General features: G+C 35.3%; 7 protein-coding genes across 7 annotated transcripts; 3 read left to right on the forward strand and 4 right to left on the reverse strand.

Annotated features, from left to right (window-relative positions):
• Window positions 1-40: 40 nt before the first annotated feature.
• PHYBLDRAFT_29416 (hypothetical protein) lies at window positions 41-1,935 on the reverse strand. The gene is made up of 2 exons (XM_018439948.1): window positions 1,849-1,935; window positions 41-1,667 (listed from the first exon to the last, which is right to left on the reverse strand). Exons 1-2 carry the CDS (start codon window positions 1,898-1,900, stop codon window positions 571-573), a joined length of 1,149 nt encoding a protein of 382 aa, XP_018298975.1. The 5' UTR covers window positions 1,901-1,935; the 3' UTR covers window positions 41-570.
• A 1,853-nt stretch (window positions 1,936-3,788) lies between these two features.
• Window positions 3,789-5,098, reverse strand: PHYBLDRAFT_61981 (hypothetical protein; the record flags this gene model as incomplete). The annotated part of the gene is made up of 5 exons (XM_018440884.1): window positions 3,789-4,001; window positions 4,064-4,248; window positions 4,371-4,446; window positions 4,533-4,601; window positions 4,670-5,098. 5 exons carry the CDS (start codon window positions 5,096-5,098, stop codon window positions 3,789-3,791), a joined length of 972 nt encoding a protein of 323 aa, XP_018298976.1.
• Window positions 5,099-5,325: 227 nt separating this feature from the next.
• PHYBLDRAFT_37167 (hypothetical protein) lies at window positions 5,326-6,833 on the forward strand (the record flags this gene model as incomplete). Its single annotated transcript, XM_018440087.1, has 4 exons — window positions 5,326-5,963; window positions 6,146-6,160; window positions 6,242-6,508; window positions 6,585-6,833. Coding segments are annotated over exons 1-4 (894 nt in total), but the record flags the coding sequence as incomplete, so codon positions are not given.
• Window positions 6,834-7,068: 235 nt separating this feature from the next.
• Window positions 7,069-9,601, reverse strand: PHYBLDRAFT_129453 (hypothetical protein). The gene is made up of 10 exons (XM_018429287.1): window positions 9,381-9,601; window positions 9,184-9,282; window positions 9,006-9,102; window positions 8,841-8,911; window positions 8,713-8,761; window positions 8,571-8,610; window positions 8,268-8,381; window positions 8,090-8,188; window positions 7,959-8,014; window positions 7,069-7,850 (listed from the first exon to the last, which is right to left on the reverse strand). The coding sequence occupies exons 1-10, from the start codon at window positions 9,528-9,530 to the stop codon at window positions 7,726-7,728; spliced, it is 900 nt and encodes a 299-aa protein (XP_018298978.1). The 5' UTR covers window positions 9,531-9,601; the 3' UTR covers window positions 7,069-7,725.
• A 6,402-nt stretch (window positions 9,602-16,003) lies between these two features.
• Window positions 16,004-16,888, reverse strand: PHYBLDRAFT_99386 (hypothetical protein; the record flags this gene model as incomplete). The annotated part of the gene is made up of 2 exons (XM_018444095.1): window positions 16,004-16,314; window positions 16,372-16,888. Coding segments are annotated over 2 exons (828 nt in total), but the record flags the coding sequence as incomplete, so codon positions are not given.
• A 587-nt stretch (window positions 16,889-17,475) lies between these two features.
• On the forward strand, window positions 17,476-18,410 carry PHYBLDRAFT_178798 (hypothetical protein; the record flags this gene model as incomplete). The annotated part of the gene is made up of 2 exons (XM_018438043.1): window positions 17,476-17,624; window positions 17,703-18,410. Exons 1-2 carry the CDS (start codon window positions 17,565-17,567, stop codon window positions 18,408-18,410), a joined length of 768 nt encoding a protein of 255 aa, XP_018298980.1. The 5' UTR covers window positions 17,476-17,564.
• Window positions 18,411-18,454: 44 nt separating this feature from the next.
• PHYBLDRAFT_178799 (hypothetical protein) lies at window positions 18,455-20,280 on the forward strand (the record flags this gene model as incomplete). The annotated part of the gene is made up of 4 exons (XM_018438044.1): window positions 18,455-18,536; window positions 18,615-18,676; window positions 18,795-19,115; window positions 19,181-20,280. 4 exons carry the CDS (start codon window positions 18,455-18,457, stop codon window positions 19,943-19,945), a joined length of 1,230 nt encoding a protein of 409 aa, XP_018298981.1. The 3' UTR covers window positions 19,946-20,280.
• Between the last annotated feature and the right edge of the window lie 1,111 nt (window positions 20,281-21,391).

Genomic DNA, 21,391 nt, shown 5'->3' on the forward strand with positions numbered 1-21,391 from the left:
CACACAGACAAACATAGACAAAACGATCTAATTTTTTTTTGAACAATTCGGTAAAGAAGTGTATATTATAACCCATCCTGCAACCGGGATGACTGTCGGCTGACGATGTTGAACGCCATTAATAAAGAGAAAAAAGAAAATATGTAAAAAAAAAAGAAAATAGAATCAAACAAATAATAAAACAAAAAAAAAGAGATAAAAAAAAAAGAAAGAAAGAAATATATTAGAGACAAAGATAGAGTTACTAAGCAAGATGCTGTACACTTCTTCTTTCTTGATCCTAAATACTTCTTCTTCTTTTTTTTTTATCCTTTTCTTTTTTTTTCAATCTTTAACAATCTGTGTATAAAATATTATAATAAAATAAGAAGAAGATGTTGTGAGGGGGGATTTGCGTGATGATATGATGGGTGAAACTAAATGAGAAAAGAGTTTGTTGAAAACAAAAAAGAAAGAGGTGGGAGGATAGGGGGAGGGGAATGTGTACCAAGTTTTCTTAAATATGTATATAATATAATATTATTATTATTTTTTTATGTGGAATGAAGGCAAAGAAAGAAATAGAGTTACTTAGAACTTAAGAGTCTTGGGGTGCTCCCAGGTGAACTCATCACGGCCAAAGTGACCGTAGGCGGCAGTCTGCTGGTAGATGGGCTTGAAGAGATCGAGATCCTTGACAATGACACCGGGACGGAGGTCAAAGTTGTTGCGGATGATGGCAACCAACTCCTCGGGGGTCTTCTGGGAGGTACCGTAGGACTCGACGAAGATGGAGAGGGGCTCGGCGACACCGATGGCGTAGGAGAGCTGGACAAGAGCTCTGCGGCAGAGCTTGGCAGCAATCAAGGACTTGGCGATCCAGCGAGCGGTGTAGGCAGCGGAACGATCGACCTTGGACCAATCCTTACCAGAGAAAGCTCCACCACCGTGGGCACCCCAACCACCATAGGTATCAACAATAATCTTACGACCAGTCAAACCGGCATCACCCTGGGGACCACCGATGATGAACTTGCCAGAGGGCTGCAAGTGGTAGACGGTATCCTTCAAGAGGTGGGCGGGGATGATGGGCTTGACGACGTGCTCCATAAGGGCCTTGCGCAAGTAGTCGGTCTCGATCTCGGCAGCGTGCTGGACAGAGATAACGACGGTGTCGACACGGAGGGGAATCATGGCACCGTTCTCGTTCTTGTACTCGATGGTGACCTGGGTCTTGGAGTCAGGACGCAACCAAGCCAAGGTACCGTCGCGACGGAGGTCGGCCATACGGCGGTTGAGCTTGTGGGCCAAGACGATGGTGAGGGGCATCATCTCAGGGGTTTCATCAGAGGCATAACCGAACATGATACCCTGGTCACCAGCACCAATATCCTCAATGTTGAATGACTTTTGGACCAAACCCTGGGAAATATCGGGAGACTGCTGCTCAATGGCAACCAAGACATTGCAGGTCTTGTAATCGAAACCCTTGGCAGAGTCATCGTAACCAATCTGCTTGATGGCGTTACGGATGATCTTCTGGTAGTCGAGGTTGGCCTTGGTGGTGATCTCACCGAAAACCATGATCATACCGGTCTTGGCGGCAGTCTCGCAAGCAACCTTGGACATAGGGTCCTGGGCAAGGCAGGCATCGAGGATAGCATCAGAGACCTGATCGCAGATCTTGTCTATTATTATTTTTGTTATTATTTAGTTTTGCAATAAAAAAATAAAAAATAAAATAAAATAAAATAAAATAAAATAAAATAAAATAAAGCGTAATAATTATATTATAAAAATAATAAAATATATATGCAAAAAAAGTCAAAGTATTGCTTTGCTCTGTATTGATTCTGAGTGAGTGCTTACCGGGGTGGCCCTCGCCGACGGACTCAGATGTGAACAGGAAGGTGTTGCTCATTTTGACAATATAAATGGATAGCAAAAAAAAAGAGGTGTAAGGAATTAAAACTAAAGAAGAAACTAAAGATTGTATTTATTTATTTTCCAAAAAAAAAAATCACATTAGCCACCCAATCAGAAAGTCAGCAAAATATGAAAATTTTTTCAAAATGGCAAAGATTTACAGTCCAATCAATTGGTCGATCACAATTATTTTCACCACACATAAAAAAAAAAGAGAGATAGATAGATAGAGGGAGAAAATGAGATTATTATGTTTTTTGGCTTCATCTATTGTCATGTGTAAATTTACAATCGAAATTATACCTATAATTTATTTGTTAAGCTCTATAGACAGAATAAGAGATAACCAAATAAAATGCATAAATAAAGAGGTTCATTGACAGATCTTATAGATGAATACATCAAATCTCCTTTTTATTTATTTATTTAAAATAAGACAAAAATATAGAGAGATCTAATGTGTAAAAACACTGTATGCACTGCACTGCACTGCACTATGTTCAAAATTATAAACTTGTATTTACTTTATATATATTTTATCAGCAATTGAAACATTTGAATACTTTACTTTGATGGCAAAAAAAAAAACTTTTGGGGATAAATCAATCAAAATACAGGTGTATATGTATATATATATATTATTTATATAATAAAATGCCTCACAAAAAAAAATATTGACTACATTCATTGTAAAATAAAATGTGTAAAGTGATCATAAAAAACGCAATTTTTTTTATTAAAATATTATTGGCCAAATCAAAGCCAAAGTTTGATCTAAGATCTCTAATATAAATATAAATATATTTAAAATTCTAAAGAAACACCAAAATTTTTTTGACTGATTGTTAAGAAAAAAAATCAACATCTAGAAAAAAAAATGAACACAAGATGATCAGTTTTTTGAACTTGTACTCCTCTTTGTTTAAGTGCAAAAAAAAAACCCCAAAAATAAGAATATCAAGTACTTTAAAATTTCAGTAAAAACGACATTCGACATTCTATAATGTGCTTGTACAGGCACGAGTCCGTCCGCCCGTCGTTACGTATCATCATTAAAAGTAAAGTACTTTATATACACACTTATTGTAATGTATATTATATATGAAGAATAGCAAATCACACCCCACCCAAAAAAAAATAATCTATAATTTAAAGAGAATATATAAAGGAATTGAATTTACTTACACAAACCCTCTTTCTTTTCTTTCTCTTTTGACTTCAATTCTTTCAAATCGATTTACCCCCCCAATACTACTTCGCTATAAAAAGACGAACCAGCCAAGGAACATAACATATCTATAAATCAATAAAATTTGATTAGAATCAAAATACATGTATTTACTTTTTGATATGAAAAAATACGTGCAAAAAGTATATTTGCATTTTAAAGAGAAAGAGTCAGACAAGGCTGATAACTTGTACTTTGTCTTTTTAGGCAACATAATTTTAATTCAGTTGAGTTTGGACATGTTTGTCATCAGTCTCTTTCTCTTTTAAAATACACATAGCATCAAAAATAATAATAATAATATATATATATATTTACCTTTTTTTTTTGAAAGAATTTTGAAACAGCAGGTTTCCTTTATACTCTTGCCGCCAAGAGTATAAAAGGCATATCAAGAGAGAATGAAGAAAAGATTATACAAAATCGTAAAGAAAACAGTAATGAAAAAAAAAAAAACAATAAACAACAACTGTAAAATCCCACTGGGCTTTATATCTCCAACGAGCAGAAAAAATTTTCTTTCGCTTCAGTAGGACTTACGAGTCACACCAGTTGCGGTGAATCAATCAAAGCCATCATTTAATATTTTTTTTTTATATACAGAATGTTTAATTATATTGTATGTGTATATATAATATTGTATATTTTAATTTATTTACAAAAATGAACCGCGACTGCTGCTGCCAAATCGATCATCCAATATACCAGATTGTCGCATAAACTCTTTCTTCTGCTTTTTGTCCATAGGCTTATAGCCTTTTAGATCCTTTTCACGGTCAAATGGACGATTTCTGACATCTTCCATTTCTCTATTAACCTTTCTCTTCTTTTGGTGCATTTCCATCAATGACAATGGTCTTTCCGATCGCTATATACATACAAAAAAAAAAAATAAGGATCACAATCCATTAGAATTTATAACAAACTTACATTATGCTTCTCAATATTGTGCTTGATAATTCTTTCCTGCTCAAGAGATGCTCTTGGAACATCATCCTTAGCCTCTTTACGCTTCTTATTCTTCTTATCTGAAGGAGATTCGGTCCATCCACTATTATCACGATCCCGGTCTGACAGCTGGCGGTTATTGAACGTACGAGAACGTCCAGAATCAGCTACAATAATTTTTTTTTTTGAAGTGTTTGGTTGTATAAATGTGTGTGTGTGTCATTAAATGTCTTTATTACATATACATCTAATTCATTTCTATAATACCCAAGCAAACAAACAAACTTACCAGCTTTTAGGTAATCAACTTCTGGGGGTAACAACATCCATTCTGGTCTTTCAATTTTTCCAGATGGGTCATCCTTCTACAATTCACATACGCCCATATTAAATACATATACCTACAAAATTAACCTGTACCTATCCTGTCAATTTGTCCATTAGGGTTTACCTTTTCCATTTGCTCTTTACTCTGACGTGCACGTTCTTCGATATCTGCCATAGTAGATTGAACTGCCATCTAATACCAAACATTTATAAATAAATAATTATAAATATATATATATATTTGAATAATAATGCTAATACCTTTTCGGGATCATAACTCGATGGAAGAACAGGTCCAATGTCCTCTGCATCCTCATAAGTAGCTACACTCAAAGGACAGGATGGCATTGCAGGCCCTACAGGTCTACGACGCCGATGTTGTTGTTTGTTGTTGTTGTTGTTGTTTCTATCTTCAATTTGAGGTTTAGGTTCGGTCTTTTTGCGTTGTTCAAGTAAATCTGGAGGTAATTCAGGTAAAAAGGCATCTTCGTCATCCGATGCAGGAGCGGTGTCTACTGCTGGTACTGTTGGAACCGACGGTAATTGAGTTTCAGGAACAGAAGAGGATCGGTTGGCAAGGTGAGGAGGTAAGACTGGTCCGATAGAAACAGTGGAGGATTCATCCGCAGGTGAAGGCTCGGGTGATTGCTTTGGTTGAAGCAGATGAGAAGGGATTTCAGGCCCAATCATTTTTTATTTATTTATATTTAATATATTGTTGCTTTCTTAGCAATGAAGCAATGGAAAGAAAGAAGTATATGAAAATAAAGAAGAAGAAGAAGAAGAAGAAGAAGAGAAAAAAAAGAAAACAAGAGAGGAGCAGCGAAAAGGAAAGCTCGCAATGTGACTTTGATTAAGGCAGTGCAAGTTCTAAAGTCTTACTCTCATTTACTCACTCTCACTCTCACTCTCTCATACACACATACACACACACACACATATATATATATATATATATAAGAACGATTATTGAACATATAGACGCTTGGCATTAATTTTTAATTTTATTTTATTTTTGGTTTCTATCTTTACCTTTCTCTCTCTATATATATATCTATATATAAATATATTTGATTCAATTCAATTCACTTCAATTCAATTTATTTTACTTTACTTTACTTTATTCTTTCTTTTCTTTCTTTTCTTCTTCTTCTTCTTTTTTGCTTTTGACTATTATATATTCATTACCTAATGAAATGGAGTATAAAACTTCATCCTCTTGCTATTGTTGCATCTGGAGCAATGACAGGAATTGTACTTATTGCAGCCGCAGCATACCTGTTTGACAACCATTCCAGTAGAAGCTCTCTAGACTCATCCCGAGGTGGCCGGCTGAGAAGGTCTCGGAATGTCCGCCGCCGTCGATTGCGAGTTGGGAATTCACGAATGACAGAAGATCAGGATGATGGTTCTCCTGTTCTGCTGGGTATGTCAGACACCGATGACGATGACGATGGAGACGGACCGACTTCACTATTCAAAGAGTGGAACGAAGACGATAATAAAAACCTATTGAATTTACTTCATGCGATTTCAGATAATCAGTCGCGTAAAGGTAGGTAGGTGTGTTTGTAAATAAATACATAAACACATATCTATATTGCATAATTTTAAATAAATAAGTAGATGAGAATTATGCAGTTTTCAAATAATTAAAGCTAAAAATCATGTTTAATTGCATACTCATATATATATATATATATATATTGGTTGATTTTTTCAAAAAAATTAACTTAGAGGGATTTATCCATCGTATGTATTGGTCCATTTTGGTTGCGTAAAACATATATATCTATATATGATAATACTGTAGTTGACATGGAATTAATTTAGGTGGAATTACTTGCAACAAATGCAGTGTAACTCCTGTCCGGGGGGTACGTTACAAGTGTGCAAACTGTATCGATTTCGATCTGTGCGAGATGTGCGAGGGAACCAACAGCCATGTCAATACACATGTTTTCCTGAAGATCCGTATACCAATACCCCCACTTTCAAACCCTCGCAATGCGCTCTTGCCCGCATTCTATCCAGGAAACAACATAAACAGACCTCCACTAACTCACGAAAGAATTCGAGAACTCCAAGACAAATCTCATTGTAAGAAATCTCATTCTTATGATCTGTTAAAGATATCAAACTGATACTTATCGTTATTACAATTTTTTTTAAAAAGTCGACAAGGTGGAACTAGAAGCTCTTTATGAACAATTCAAATCATTGGCAACAGTAGAAAAGACAGAACCTGGAATTGACAGAGAAACCTTTGAACAGTGCCTTGGTCCTCTTGGATTAGAAAAGAATCTTATCACAGAACGTATATTTGCCTTTTTTGATCAAGACAGGGATGGAATGATTAATTTTGGAGAGATGGTGAGTGGCTTCAGTGTACTCTGCAAAGGCAATCTGGATGAAAAGATCGAATGTAAGCGGAAAACTTTATATATATATATATGTATTCTTATTAACAGCAAATATATATATATATATATATATATATATAATTAAGATGCATTCAAGGGGTACGATTTAGACGAAGATGGCTTCATATCACGCGATGAACTCTACCGCATGTTCAAATCGTACTTTTATCTTTCAATGGAGCTCGTACGAGACGTTGTAAGTGCAATGGAAGACGAAATGATCGACAACTTTGAATTCTCGGCTTCCCAACCTGTCAGTTCTGCCTTTAACGTCGCAATTCCTTCTCCTGCATCAGAAGACAGCAGTGAAGACGACGAAGAAAATGAAGAAGAGAATTCAAATAGAAATATAAATGCAAATGCAAATGCAAATGCAAATGCAAATACAAATTCAACAGCAGTAACAAGTACAGATACTGCTATCACTGCAGGAACCACAGGAACCACAGGAACCATCGGAACAACATCGAGCTCTAGACAAAGAAGACGTTACCCAGCAAAAGAGAATTATTTCGATGAACAGGCCCGAAACGCATCGGATCCAGCCGCCAGTCTACCCAAAGACAAAGGTGGTCTTATTGGTAGTGATAATAGTGATAACGGTGATAAAGGTGGTAAACGATCATGGGAAAAGGAAAAGATGGCTGATCAAGGGAAAAAGAAGGCGTGGGAAGAAAAGTTCCCGATTATGGAGACCATGTCCCAAGATGCGATCAACGAAATGGTAGAAAAGACATTTAAGAGTATTGATACCGTCAGGGATGGATATATTAGCTTTGAAGAATTTAAGCGTTGTGTACAAGCTGATTCTAGTATTGTTAGCTGGTTTGAAGCGCTAGGAACTGTATTTTAAAAATGATAATAAGATGATACAGTTATTGATATATTTGGAATTTATTCCCTTTTGAATCCTTTGCCTTCCTTGATATCGACTGTTTTTGAGACATCACCGTAGATGTCAAAACGACGCTGCTCGTACAAAGGAATATTGGTACGAATGGTTTTGATCTCTTCTGGATCTACAAAGAATAAGTAGAACCACCAGTTCAATTAAGATATTCAATTGACTCTCTTTCTTTTTTTAAAAAAAAATGGAATGAAACCGCTTTCTTCCTTTCTTGACTTACCAATGTGAGCGTAAATGATTGTTTCATTTTCCTCACATGTTTGCAAAACATTTCCACTACAATTAAAAAGTAAAGAATAACATAAAGAAGTCAATACCAATATATATTTATTTTGTGTATGTATATATTACCTAGGACCAACAATGGTGGAATGACCCCAGGCCTGGTATGAAGCATCAGGGTCTCTAGCAGGAGAACAAGCGGCAACAAAGATTTGATTGTCGACAGCTCTGATAGTAATAAAAAAATAATCATCAATTGGAAATTGGCTCAAAAGTAATATATATATATATATATTCTAACGCTTACCTAGCACGCTGAAGAAGTTCCCAGTGCATAGGACCAGTGGTAGTATTAAAGGCACCTGGATAGATCATAGCCATACAACCCTTGCGTGCGGCAATCATGGCCATTTCTGGGAATCTATATCCAAATCGAGTTAATATTTTTTTATTAGTATGCTTATTCTTATTTATTTATTTTAGTCTATAAAATATATCTATATAAATTTATCTATTAACCTGATAGATTATACTAATTTATCTACAGTATATACTACTACTACCACTATTATTATTATAAAGAGATATATATATATGTAAAGAATCTTACCGCATGTCGTAGCAAATACCCACGCCAATCTTTCCATAACCTTTTTTTTTGGGTTTTGTTTTTAGTTAAAATAATAATAATAAAAAAAAAACGACCTTCTTAGTTCTCTTGACAGATTTCCTTTTAAGGATATTGTACTTACGAGTATCAATGTGAGTCAACCAGCTGCCCCCAGTCAGGGTTTCGCTTTCCTAACATAACATGAAATAAAATTACAGTTACTACAAAATACTATTACTATAGACAATAGATTTTATTTATTTTTTTTACCTTGAAGCAAATCTTCCCGGGAACATCAATATCAAACAAATGAACCTTACGGTGGGTACCAATAATAGAACCTTTTCTTTTTATATTATTATCAAGTAAAGTTTTCTCTCTCTTTTCTTTCTTTCTCTATTTCCAAAATACTACAATATATATATATATATTTACCTCCTGGGTTGTAAGCTGTCAGGGTGTTGTAGATTGCACCACTACCGTCTTCAGCAAGTTCTGGAATAGAACCACCAATGATATAAACGTTAGCTTCCTACACAAAACAATAAGCTTCAGGTTAGTATATACATCTATTTACTTATTTAATTAATTTTTTAATTTTTTTTTTTTTTACTTTTGCTGTTTCAGAAAGCATTTTAACCGAAGCACTTGTAGACAAAGGCTCGGCGTATTGAGGGAAGTATGAAGTTCCATACGGAGAGTTGAAACACTCCTACAAAAGAAAACACAAACACAAACACAAATATATATATATATATACAGCTGTGAGCATTTCGTCATTTATATAAATTAAACGCGTTTGACATTTACTGGCAAGACAACGACATCAGCACCGCGACTTGCTGCAACAAGAATCATTGTGCGAGCATGTTCAAGATTGGCATGCATGTCATGCGTAACATTTCCTAGCTGAACAAGAGCTAACTTGAATGGAGAACAGGTAGCAAGAACTGAAGACATGGTACGACGGAAAGGAACCGAGGAAATTGGCTGGGTGAAAGAGCGGAGAGCTTGTCCGAAAGTAAAAAGCATTATAATCTTTTCCCTTTTTTTTTTTTTTTTTGATAAATTATGTGTGTGAGAAGTGAAAAGTAAGAAATCTGTATTTTAGCAGCCGATCAGAATGAATTAGCTCAATAACCGAAATCAATCAAAAGATCGAAAAGAAAAATTAACAATAGTATAGCATATATGGATAAATGTATGTGCATGTAATGAGAATTGTTCGTTACTACTGCCTTTTACACAAAGCAGGGGTCCCCCTTTTTTTTTGGGGGGAGAAGGAAGAAAATAGGTAAAATGCAAAGGGAAAAAAAATAATTACTAATAAAAACACACGCCAAGGCTCATTACAAAAAGACCAGTTTGTCTAGTGAATTATTTTTTTGGGTTTGTCATTGGACAGAACTGTTTTTGGGGACTGTACTGGAGTATATAATATGCACTGTGCAATGTACAATGTGTGCGTGTGCATTGCGTGTGTGTACATATTCCAAAAGAAACAAGTATAAAATAAGCATATAATTTATCTATTAATTTTGATTTGATTGAGTTTCTGTTGTCAGATTTTGTGTATTTTCTTTTTTTGTTGTTGTTGTTTTTGTTATCTAATTCTTCTTATTTGACAAGAAAAGATACTGTAAGTATTTTGTACAAAATACATGTAACAATGCGGTTTGGCAGGTTTGAGAAAAAAAAATGCTTAATTTACTATTTGGAATACTCGATCATTTTTTTCTTATTAATAACCTTTTAGTCTATATTTCAAATGACCAGAAGAAATAGAAACGAAATAATCAATCTGTAACAGTCATTTGGATACAAGAATATGTATTATCTTTTTTTTTTCTAATTGCATTTTGCATGTTGCATATTGGCGTAGTCTAAGGGACTATGTTTCAATCAGAAAATGCAGAATAAAAGATAAATAAACAAAATTTCTTTAAGAAAATTTTCAAGACAAAGACAAGAGATACATAAATCATTAGTACATAAGATTATCTTTTACTGGTCTATAATCTATATGTGCATTAAAAAAATACTGTGCCTCCAAGTTTCAGATATCCAAACTGCAGGCAACAAAGGGGGTTTCTCCTTGTTGTTTTTGTTTTGCTTTGCTTTGCTTTGGTTTGTTAAGAGGCACAGTAAATTAAGTTAAATTAAAGCAAAGTAGAGTGGAGTAAAGTGAACCTGTGTAATTTGAGATTGAAGATTCTTATTCTTTAGAGAACATCAGAAGAACAAGAAAAGAAAGAAAAATTACAAAGCTACACAGACAGAACATGGAAAATGCATCTAAAATACTACGTGTCCCGCAGTAACAAAGACTAGTAACAATCTATAATACAATAATAAATATATATATATATATATAAAAGGTGATTTTAACAAGAACGGTCTATTTGTGGGAAAATGGAACTGACGTACGGTTACTTTGTGTATTAGTCTAACGTATCAATTCTCGTGCATTAGTGTAATAATAAAAAGGACAGGTTATTCATTCAAGGTTTATTTTATTTTATTTTATTTTATTTATATATAATATACATCTACACATTAGTAATATTGATATTTATTTTATTGCTCCTGGTCTGATTACCTATCTCGCCGTACACAGCTGGGGTAATCGTGACACTTTTGATCATCAATATTTATGATTGTGATTACAATCATTACTGTGTGAACGGTCCAGACATACAGACCAATAGACCAATATACAAAGAAGTATGTATACCTGCCTTCTTGGCAAAACAGTAATATTATCTCAGACACCTTAATTATTATTACTCAGTATGAAATAGGTGGGCATAATTGGTATCCTGTTGACAAATGACGCTCTTTAGGACTATTATTATCGTTACCTTTGTACCTACTGAGATTAATTCTATCTATAGTGGTAATGGCATCAATATTATGATTATTTTATTTAAAAAAAAAGGATAAATGAATATCATTACCACTGTAGTTTCCATTATCATTGCCATGATCAATATGAATATGAATATGAATGTCAATGTCAATTTCAATTTCAATACCAAAAAAAAAAACAAAAGGCATTGGAGTTAATTCAAGAAATGATGCTTTTTATAGTTGTCCCACCATTTTTTTTTCTCTTTTTTCTTTTATTGGAAAGTTGAACGCCCGGAAATAGGTCACTTTTTATTTTTATTTTGTAAGTGTGTGTGTGTCTTTATCTTATTTTCTTGGGGGGAGAGAGGAGTGGAAGGGAGGGGTTTTGATTTGACTTTGTACGATGATGTTACAACAAAATAATATTAATAATAATGATAATGATAATGATAATAGCGATCAATTGAATGGAGAGTTAGATTTAAAAAGAAGAAGATGAAAGGGGCCTGGAACGTTTTAAAGAGCCCTTTAGCTTACACTTAATTTTGATCCAAACGATACATGCAAATGAAGATCACCAAGACCTACCACAAGTTGTCATCAGGAGCAGAAAGCACAAAGTATATATATATATATATATACATTTATTTATACTGCTGTGTATATAAATAAATAAATGGATGAGTGATTAAGTTACTATAATCGAATTTCTATAATCACACTCTATAATAAATAAGGTATTACAGTGTGGAAAAGCCACACCTTATTACTATAATTTCTAAAAACAGAAAGTGCTTAACAAATTTTGATCTATATAGTAATACGATATCCTTCACAACTCAGCACCTCCCCCCCTCTTTATTTTGAATTCTAATTTGGACAAAATCTGATATACTTTCTCTCAGATGGTGATAAGAGTGAGCACAATTTAATGACTTAAATTTCTACAATAACTTTTTAATTTTTTTTTAAGAAAAAAAAAAACTATTGACAATTCAAGCGAGAAAATGGGCAAGAGAAATAGTAGCAAGTAGCAAGTAACAGCCAAATTAATTACAACGACAAAAAGCAAAAATAAGTTTTTAACTATCAAAATGCCAATTTCACCATCCACTATCCAAATAATTTGTTCGAACTGTCATGATTTTGTCGTATATTTCGGAAAAAGGATCTACTGAAATGAAAGAAAAATAAGTAAATATTATCACCGGACAACTTCATGAGTTCTTCCCTAAAATAGCGTAAAAAAGAAAACCTGATGTGTATGGTCTTGTATTAAGTTGAAGTAGATGATATAGGTAACCAGACGAACTGTTCTGCAGTAGTCCTAATAACACTGTAAAGTCACATGAAATACATTAAATAATATTGCGAATTATGGAGTTGGAAGAGACATGGAATAAAAAGTAAAGGAATGCAACAGTCGACTTGTTCCAACCTAGTTTGAAGGGATTGACACTTGACTAGTTCTTTCCATATAAAATTAAATTTTAAATAATTACAAGTCTTTTCTAAAATAAAGAGAATAGCAACCTGTATAGCTAAATAATCATGAATAAGATTCTGGTAGAGCAATACATGTATATTTTATAACCGTCTGAGAGAAAGTATAACAGAATTAGTCCAAATTTGGTCAAGTAAGAGTCTGTAAAAGAAATATCCAAATTTGTACTTAAAGTAACATAGCTTATTATGGAAGATAATCGGAGACTCAAATCAAAGTGTCTTTTTTTTATTTTCAGTGTTCTCGAACAAAGAAAATCAATGTTCTCGGTCCCTGTACAACAAGAGGAGGATGTATAGAAATAAGAATAAAGGTCTGTACATGACGCAGCAAGTGATCGACCGACTTACACGGCAGATACTAATTGTCCACAGACAATGGATAAATGTTATGCTCTATACATTTTGTATTTATAGAAAATATAGATAAAATAAAATGAATCATTGGTAACCACGGCAACCATAATATTTTTGGCTTCATCTTATTTTTTGGCATATCATTCTCTTAGTCTTATGTCGTATTTCTGTTTGTTTATTTGTTTATTTGCGTATTTACAAAATCTGACAAAAAAATACTTTAGATTGCTCTAGTTTTCTACTGATAGTGTTACCTGTGTTTCCAAGTTACCGTTCAGAAAATAACAACAACAAAAGAAAAGGAAAAGAATTAGATCGGGTTCTGATCCGTTCGGGCCGTTTTATTATGTGTTATATATATATATATATATAAGAGAGAGAGAGAGAGAGAGAGACCTTGTACACTAAGTATGACACAAGAAGAATAAAAATAAGAATGGTAGGAATCAAAAAAATAATAAAATCATCATTTTCATTGTGTTTGTGCGAACGGCTTGATGAATTCCGACCGAGAACATATGAGCACATTTATTTCACTTGTGTATTTTAAAGAAGTACAGATATACATACATAGATATATCTAAAATTTACTGGGATAATTTTAGCAGCAAGAGTCTTAAGCTATTAACAATTTTCTTTATATATATATATATTTAAAGAAATGTCAACTGGAATTGTATAAACATATTTGCACATAATTTAAACATTTTTTTTTAAAAAATATATATATAAATAGAATAAAAACGTTGTGTTTTAAAAATAAATAATAAATAAGAGAATAAAAGAATAAAAAGCATATCATTAAAGAGCATTATCAAGAAAGTCTTTAAGTGAAGGTGACAGGTGTCAATGCCATCGAACGTTTTTTTTTCTTATTTATTTATTAAGTCCTTTTAATTGGTCCCAAATTCAACTGCGTACACGTGCGTGTTGAGTGTGTGCTATTGATAGAACACATTTGTGTCAAAATTTATTTAATTTATTTATATATGTGATTTTAAAGGAAGCAAGAATAAAATAAAAGCAAAAATCCAAAGTGAGACCAGATCATGTGAGGATCCGAAGTTGTGGAAGAGATTTTCTCTTGTATGTATATATATATATATATATATGGCAAGCGATACTCTAAAGAAGTATATCCAAATAAGGAAATAAAAAGTATCAAGCCAAAGGAATAAAATAAAAATAAAAAATTATAAGCATTTTATACAAAGTGTAATGAAGGCAAAGAAAAGTAAAGTAAAATATAGTAAAGAAATAAAATAAATAAATAAAAAAAGATCGACCTTTTGGTGGTTCAAGCGAGCTTTACTTAAACAGCTTTGGATCTGTGTGACATTACGGCTGTTTACATTCTATATCTAAAGATAAAATATATATAAAAGAAAGAACAAAGATAGCACGCATGGTTCAAATTGGAATAGACTCCTTTGTTTTCCCCCCTCTTTATCTTTGAGTAATACATATATGTACTTTTATACAAGAGGCTTTTGATTGCTTTGGATCTCTTATATATATATATACACTCTTATTTCTTTATTTCTATTAAAAAAATAATACGAACCTTGTGTTTAGTGTGTGATACGATTAAAGCATTTGAGTGCCACTTTCTTTATATTCTGTTTCTCTTGTTACACCCTAAAGCACTTTATTAACTATATGCTTTTATGATCAATTGGTCGAATTGATTGGTTAATTGTAGGTGAGTTAGTTTGTGAGTTCGTGAATTAATAATTGATTGACAAGTAGTAAATCTATTCTTTAGAATAAAATAGATGATATTCTATATAATTTCCACAAGGTCACAAGATTGTGATGTGTTCATGTAGAATCAGACATAAGGCACTAAAAAGAAAGCACTATAGAGATATTTTGAACTCTGCAGTATATAAGCTGGAATTACAATAGATGTACTTTCAATAATTATAATCATATTCTTTTTTTTTGTGGATGCCAACGATATGATTTTTATTGGATGAATGAAAACGAGAAATATATATATATATGCTGTAGTGAAAAAGAAAAAGAAATGTGGAAAGTGAGATTTGCTGTACATGTCAATGATAAGATGAAAGAAACAAAAGAAACAAAAGAAGACGGAAGGGCTCTGAAGGGCTGTACATATCTAAGAAATAATGATAATAATAATAATAATAATAATGGTATGATACAATGAAATGAGGCTCATAAAAGATATATAGAAACATAAAAGAAAACCATGAACTAAGTAAGATATAGAATAAATAAAGAGAGAGAGAGGCATAGATAAAATAAAAATAAATTAAATAAATAAATAGAGAAAAGGCTATAGACAAGATATAAAATAAAGCAATGAAATATACATAAGAGAGATGGAGTGGAAAACAGAATACGGAGCATAGGTGTATAAAGAAATGATAAGAGAAGAGAAGGGAGAGTGTTTAAAGAAGTAAAGAATGAAGAGTATATAGAAAGAGATTTTAGACCCGAAGGTTGCTCATTTCAGTGAGGAGAGAGTCTTGGGTGGGTGATTTCTGAGAGAGGACGGGTGAGATGGGTGGTGACCAGGTGTTCCAGGGAATTGAAGGTCGATGGGTGCGAGGTGTAGATGGTGGAGAAGGTGGGAAGGAATCAAGTTCCTGAATTTGGTGGACAGGCTGAACGATCCGAAGACTTGGACGAATGCGGCGAGAAGCCGAAGCAGCCGAGGCAGCCAAGGCGGCCTGTTCGTAGCGCTCACTCTCCGGCGTGCGTGTAAAGTATCGGCAGCGAGCAATGCGTTCTCTAAGTTCGTCTAATTCAATTCGTCGGATAGGATCGACACACAGGGTGCGTTTGAGAATAGTGTGGAGTTCTTTGGAAATGGGTAGGATTTTGAACAGAAGATCTGGATCGGACATGTATGCTTTAAAGGTCTCATCCTTGAGAGATGCCTGTCGCCATGGGTTGCGACCTGCTGCAAGGTTGATGAGGACAATACCGAGTGACCAGATATCATTTGGAGCAGATGCATATCCTACTCTGTGTGCAGGGTGAGCAAGATCTCCTTGGCATTCTGATAAAAAAAATATTAGTTGTTATATTCAAAGCATTTGATGTTTCTCTAATGTACCTGGTGAAAAGTAGAAACCACTCCCGCAGCCGTAATCCTTTGAGATTGGGTCAGTGGTCGCTAGTCCAAAGTCAGCCAACTTGAGGGTGTGTCCGCCATCGAAAACGAGGATGTTTTCTGGTTTGAGGTCCCGATGGTAAACGTGATTGTCGTGGCAGTAAGTAACGGCATCAATGAGCTGTAGGAACACTTTGCGTATGATGTCGTGGTTTCCAAAGTATACATCCTTGTCTGCAATGGACGAGAACAAATCGCCCTCAGGGCCGTACTCCATCACAACATGGATCCACCCCGGCTGGCGAATGACGTGCTTGAGGCCGATGATGTGAGGGTGAGCTGAGAGACGACTGTGGAGACTGATTTCTGTGCGCTGGAAGTTGCGCTGGCGAAGGTCGAGTCCAGTTTGGGGGAGTGACTTTATGGCGTACAGTCGAGATGTTTCCAAGTGACGTCCAAGGTAGACCTGGCCATATCCTCCCATCCCAAGTACATCGACAATCTCTAGGTTGTGTATAATTGTGCCTTTTGCTAGTGCTGCTTGGCTAAGTCCCGTCATGATAGCTGAGAGTAATAAAGACAGGAAAACATTTCAAACTCTCAATTTATAAACATCACTGCGCAGATAAATAAAATAAAATACAAAATATAAAAAGAGTCTAGATTAAGCAAAAGCCCTATTTAGAAAATCACACACACACACACTTACAGGAGTTTATATATTTTAGGGGGGGGGGGCGTACAGACAGGATAGACCTTGGGGGGACTAATAGGAGGAGGAAGAAGTCCATGGATGTGTGTGTGTATTGAATGGAGAGAAGGGGGGGAGTTAAAAATAATATATATGTATATAAAAAAAAAGAGGGGGGAGAAGGCTAACAAAAATTTATTGGGGGAGTAGTTAATATATATATATATATATACATATATATAAATTCTCTTTACAATTTTGGGATGTTCTTTTATCCTAAAAAAGGAATATGAATTACAGCAATTTTGTATGTTAATCAATCTATCCATCAATCAATCTGCCTGCCTCTCTTGTACACTCACTTTCTACGCCTTGTGCTAATTTTGTTGTTTTTTGATCTTGCATTTTATTTTTGAAAAAATAATAATAATATTCTTGTCATTCTTGGTTGCTTGAATTTAATTTATTCTATTCATTTCTGTCTGTCGGTTAAAGAAGCCCAAATATGCGCCTTGTCATTATATTTCTAATGACCATTAGCTGGGTGTGGTGTATTTCTGCTCAGGTAAAACACCAAAAAAAAAAGATCCGCCTTCAACATGGAATCCTAAATCCTGAATTTGATCCTAAATGTAATTCACAGACTCCAGTTCTTGATTCCAGCCAGATCCACACCATTCTTGAACAGGGAAAACGACATCGACACCGGCTACAATTACAAAAAACACAACTTTTTAATAATTATGAGACATTCCATAACGAGAAAGATGCTCTTCTTCTTCGCCTTGTGAATGTAAAATTAGAAGATCTAGAGGCATTTGAAAGCTTGGTATTCGGAATGATGAAGATCTATGCCAATACGGTCGACAAGTCCAATCGGCTGGCAAAGTATGACTTCCGCTCTCCGGCCCTCAAGCTTGCTTATGAATTCGAGCACGCGATCAAGGAATCCCATCTTCAGCTTCAAAAGGATCCTGCCGATGATCTCGGTCATGAACAACCCTCAGAACACTTTGAGGATGCTCACAAGGCATATGCACCCCACCATTCCCACAGCCCGGGTGACGCGGAGGACTCGAGTGACACGATGAACCAGCTGTTGCATGGAATGCTGCAAGAGGTGCGTGAGAACGCGGATCACCTTGAGCAGGGCATGCACCAGAACAATCCTGCCTTGGGATCTGACCAGGCTGGATCTATCGAGACTGTCAGAAAACTCAGGGACACCACGCAAGGCAAAAAGGATGACGAGAATGTCGCCACTCTCATCGATCAAGACAACAACGAATACATCATGACAAGACCCTTTGATACGACTGTAATTTACGAAGGTACCTTAGTTGCGATTTGAGAGGCGCAAGGAGGCTGATCGTAAGGAGGGGGGGACGGATAGATATGCAACTACTGCATGATCTCATTTTGATCATTGTCATCTCCTTTGCATTCGGATGGCTCTTTTCTGCAATCGGTTTGCCTGGTAAGTATTAAGAATAAGAACTATATGAACAACGAACAACGAACACTGAATCAACTCTTTGCATTTAAAAACACAAAGCATTTTTTGGCTATATCTTGGCTGGAATAATCTCTGGGCCATCCGGGTACAATCTCATCAAGGTACATACATACAAAGATATGCATATTTGAAGTCGTGCTTTATTCACTTGTTCAATTGTTTTTTTTTCTGTCTTGACAAATAATAACGATAATGATAATGGCATCTTGCAATTATTAGGAGCTCATCCAGACAGAAACATTAGCCCAGCTGGGCGTTGTTCTAATTCTTTTTGTTCTTGGTCTCGAGTTCTCTCTTGACAAGATCAAAGCCATGTGGAGGCTTACATTGAGTGGGGCTGTCTGTATTCTTTTTGTCACCGTCATTTTTTTTGTTGGTTTAGGTGTTGTTTTGGGCACGACTCTCAAGGAAGCTGTATTTATGGGTGCCTGTGTGAGTCTGAGTTCAACTGCTGTGGTCGTGAGATGCATTCGTCTGGATCAACTTGAACATCTCTACGGACTGTTGGTAATGCAGGATGTACTTCTTGGGTTTATGTTGGTGAGTCAAATATTCTACTTATTTGATCATAAACCGCAATGTAACTTGTGATTTTGTGAATATAGGCTATTCTGCCTGCACTGGCTAAGTCCGGAATACAGATTGCGATTGCGATTTTCAAGACTTTTGTGTCGTTTGCTGTGTTCGGTCTGGTTTGTTTTGCAGTTGTGCGGTTATTGCCAGCATTACCAACCACATTCCGTGCCTTATTTCCAAAGCGACAGATACCTCACAGCCATGAGCTGACCATGCTAGGCGTCATCACCCTCTGCATGATTATGCTCCTCATTTCAGAACACCTCGGTCTGGGTATAGAAATCGGCTGTTTTGCAGCAGGCGTGATTATCAGAACCCGCAAACATCTTTTTGAGGCGTCGATTGGCTTGGTAGAACCGATCCGGGATTTCTTTGCCTGTCTTTTCTTTGCCTCAATTGGCCTACACATCTATCCTAGCTTCCTGGCCTCCGAGGCTGTCTTGCTGCTGACTCTTGCGGCGGCTGTGATTGGATTCAAGTACATCGTGACATCCGTGATTCTGTTCCTATTCAAGTTTGACATCCACAAGTCATCAACGATGGCCCTTGCGCTGGCGCAAATATCTGAATTCGGCTTTGTGTTGGCGTCGCGTGCCAAACAGCTGAACATCATCACTCGGGAGGCTTACTATCTTCTCCTGGGTGTGACCGCAATCTCACTAATGGCAACACCTCTATTGTGGAAACTGACAAATAAGACTCCACTAAATAGCACCGTACATGCCTTCCACCGAGAACCAGAAGAGTACGCCCCAGTAATTGTTTCGTTTGAGGAACCTGACAAATTGGCCTAAAAATTCTATAGATTTTCGTTACATTGCATTGCATTTCTTTTTCTTTTTGTCTGTTTTTGTTTTGTTTTCTTGAATATATATATATATATAAGTATATATTATATATTGATACTATCACCACCACAATCACTACTACTGCTAATAGAAATATATTTATGCTTATTTTTAGCTTTATCTTTAACTTTAGTTTTTGTATTTATTTATTTATTCTGTAAACTAATAGATTATCAGGTAGAATAAATAAGTAAATAGAAGTGGGAGTAATGACAAGCAAGTAATTTACCATCAAAGACGCGTGAGACAAGCGTGGGCGCAATTTCCTTTTTTTTTAAAAATAAATAAATAAAGAGGCGTAAATTTCATATAATATGACATGCAGAAAGAGGGCACTAGGAGGAAGGATAAAAACACGAAATAAAGGAGATAAAATGAAGATAAAAATAAGAGTGAACTTCTTTGATAGTAAACTTCTCTTTGGGCAGTCTGTGCAGTCCAAAAATAAGATCTGTGAAGATTTGAAAGGTGGAGGAGTAAGAGGGAGGGAGGAGTAAGAGGGAGGGAGGAGTAAGAAGGAGGGAGGAGTAAGAGGGGATATAGTCGTTGAACCAAACCCAATAATAATGACAATCAAACGTCTTCAAAGGCAAGGAGAGTCTATGATACCAATGGTAATAATCAGTGATAATCCAGTTCATGTCTGGGCGCTGGAGCTAATAATAGGCAGATATCTGTAGCTACACTTGCTTGTCAAAGGATTGATAGAAAGGGGATTCAAACTTTATTTCTCCAGTAAACCCGTCAATCTATCATTTCATACGCCTTACACGCCACAGTTCACAACACAGATACAGATATAAACATAAACACATCGACAAGATAATCACCCTCTCACAACCCCCTTCATCTTGTTTCTTATTAGGAAGAATTGGCTACCCCCCCAAAGAAAGAATAAAAGAAATCAAAGTAGCTTTTTATTTTTATTTATATCTGACTTTTCGTGATAACTATATGGTCGATCCGGGTCTTTTCCCCTCAAGACTAAAGACATTTACACAAAAACAAAATGTGTCACGCTCCTGAAGTACAACGTGGTAAGCAAGGTCAACACGCTCTGGACTGTTTAAGGTACCTCAGCATGCCTTATACCGGAAGTAATTGGGGGTGAGGCACCAAAAATACACACTCACATCCTCTCCTCTTTTTCCCTATTTCTGTTCCCCTTATTTTCTTTATCTTGTCAATAAAAGCAAATTTACCCTATGTATGTATATATCGTACAAACACCAAAATAGCACTTTCTTTAAGAGCACAGTTTTGTTAAAAAGAATTTGGCTCAAGATTATATAATAAAGTAATAAAAAGGAACTCGGATCGGCTCCATTCGGACCAATGACACTTCTGCTTCCCTCCCCCACCTTTATTCTTTACGGGAATCACATTCAATGA

Source organism: Phycomyces blakesleeanus, assembly GCF_001638985.1.
Source record: "Phycomyces blakesleeanus NRRL 1555(-) unplaced genomic scaffold PHYBLscaffold_1, whole genome shotgun sequence".
Classification (NCBI taxonomy): domain Eukaryota; kingdom Fungi; phylum Mucoromycota; class Mucoromycetes; order Mucorales; family Phycomycetaceae; genus Phycomyces; species Phycomyces blakesleeanus.

Excerpts from the sequence above, each read along its gene's own strand:
- PHYBLDRAFT_129453 (XM_018429287.1), bottom strand. The coding sequence starts at position 9,530 with ATGTCTTCAGTTCTTGCTACCTGTTCTCCATTCAAGTTAGCTCTTGTT. Across the intron at positions 9,283-9,380 it reads CTGATGTCGTTGTCTTGCCA|GAGTGTTTCAACTCTCCGTA; the intron begins GTAAATGTCAAA and ends TTTCTTTTGTAG. Across the intron at positions 8,382-8,570 it reads GGTATTTGCTACGACATGCG|ATTCCCAGAAATGGCCATGA; the intron begins GTAAGATTCTTT and ends ATTTGGATATAG.
- PHYBLDRAFT_29416 (XM_018439948.1), bottom strand. The coding sequence starts at position 1,900 with ATGAGCAACACCTTCCTGTTCACATCTGAGTCCGTCGGCGAGGGCCAC. Across the intron at positions 1,668-1,848 it reads CGTCGGCGAGGGCCACCCCG|ACAAGATCTGCGATCAGGTC; the intron begins GTAAGCACTCAC and ends AAATAATAATAG.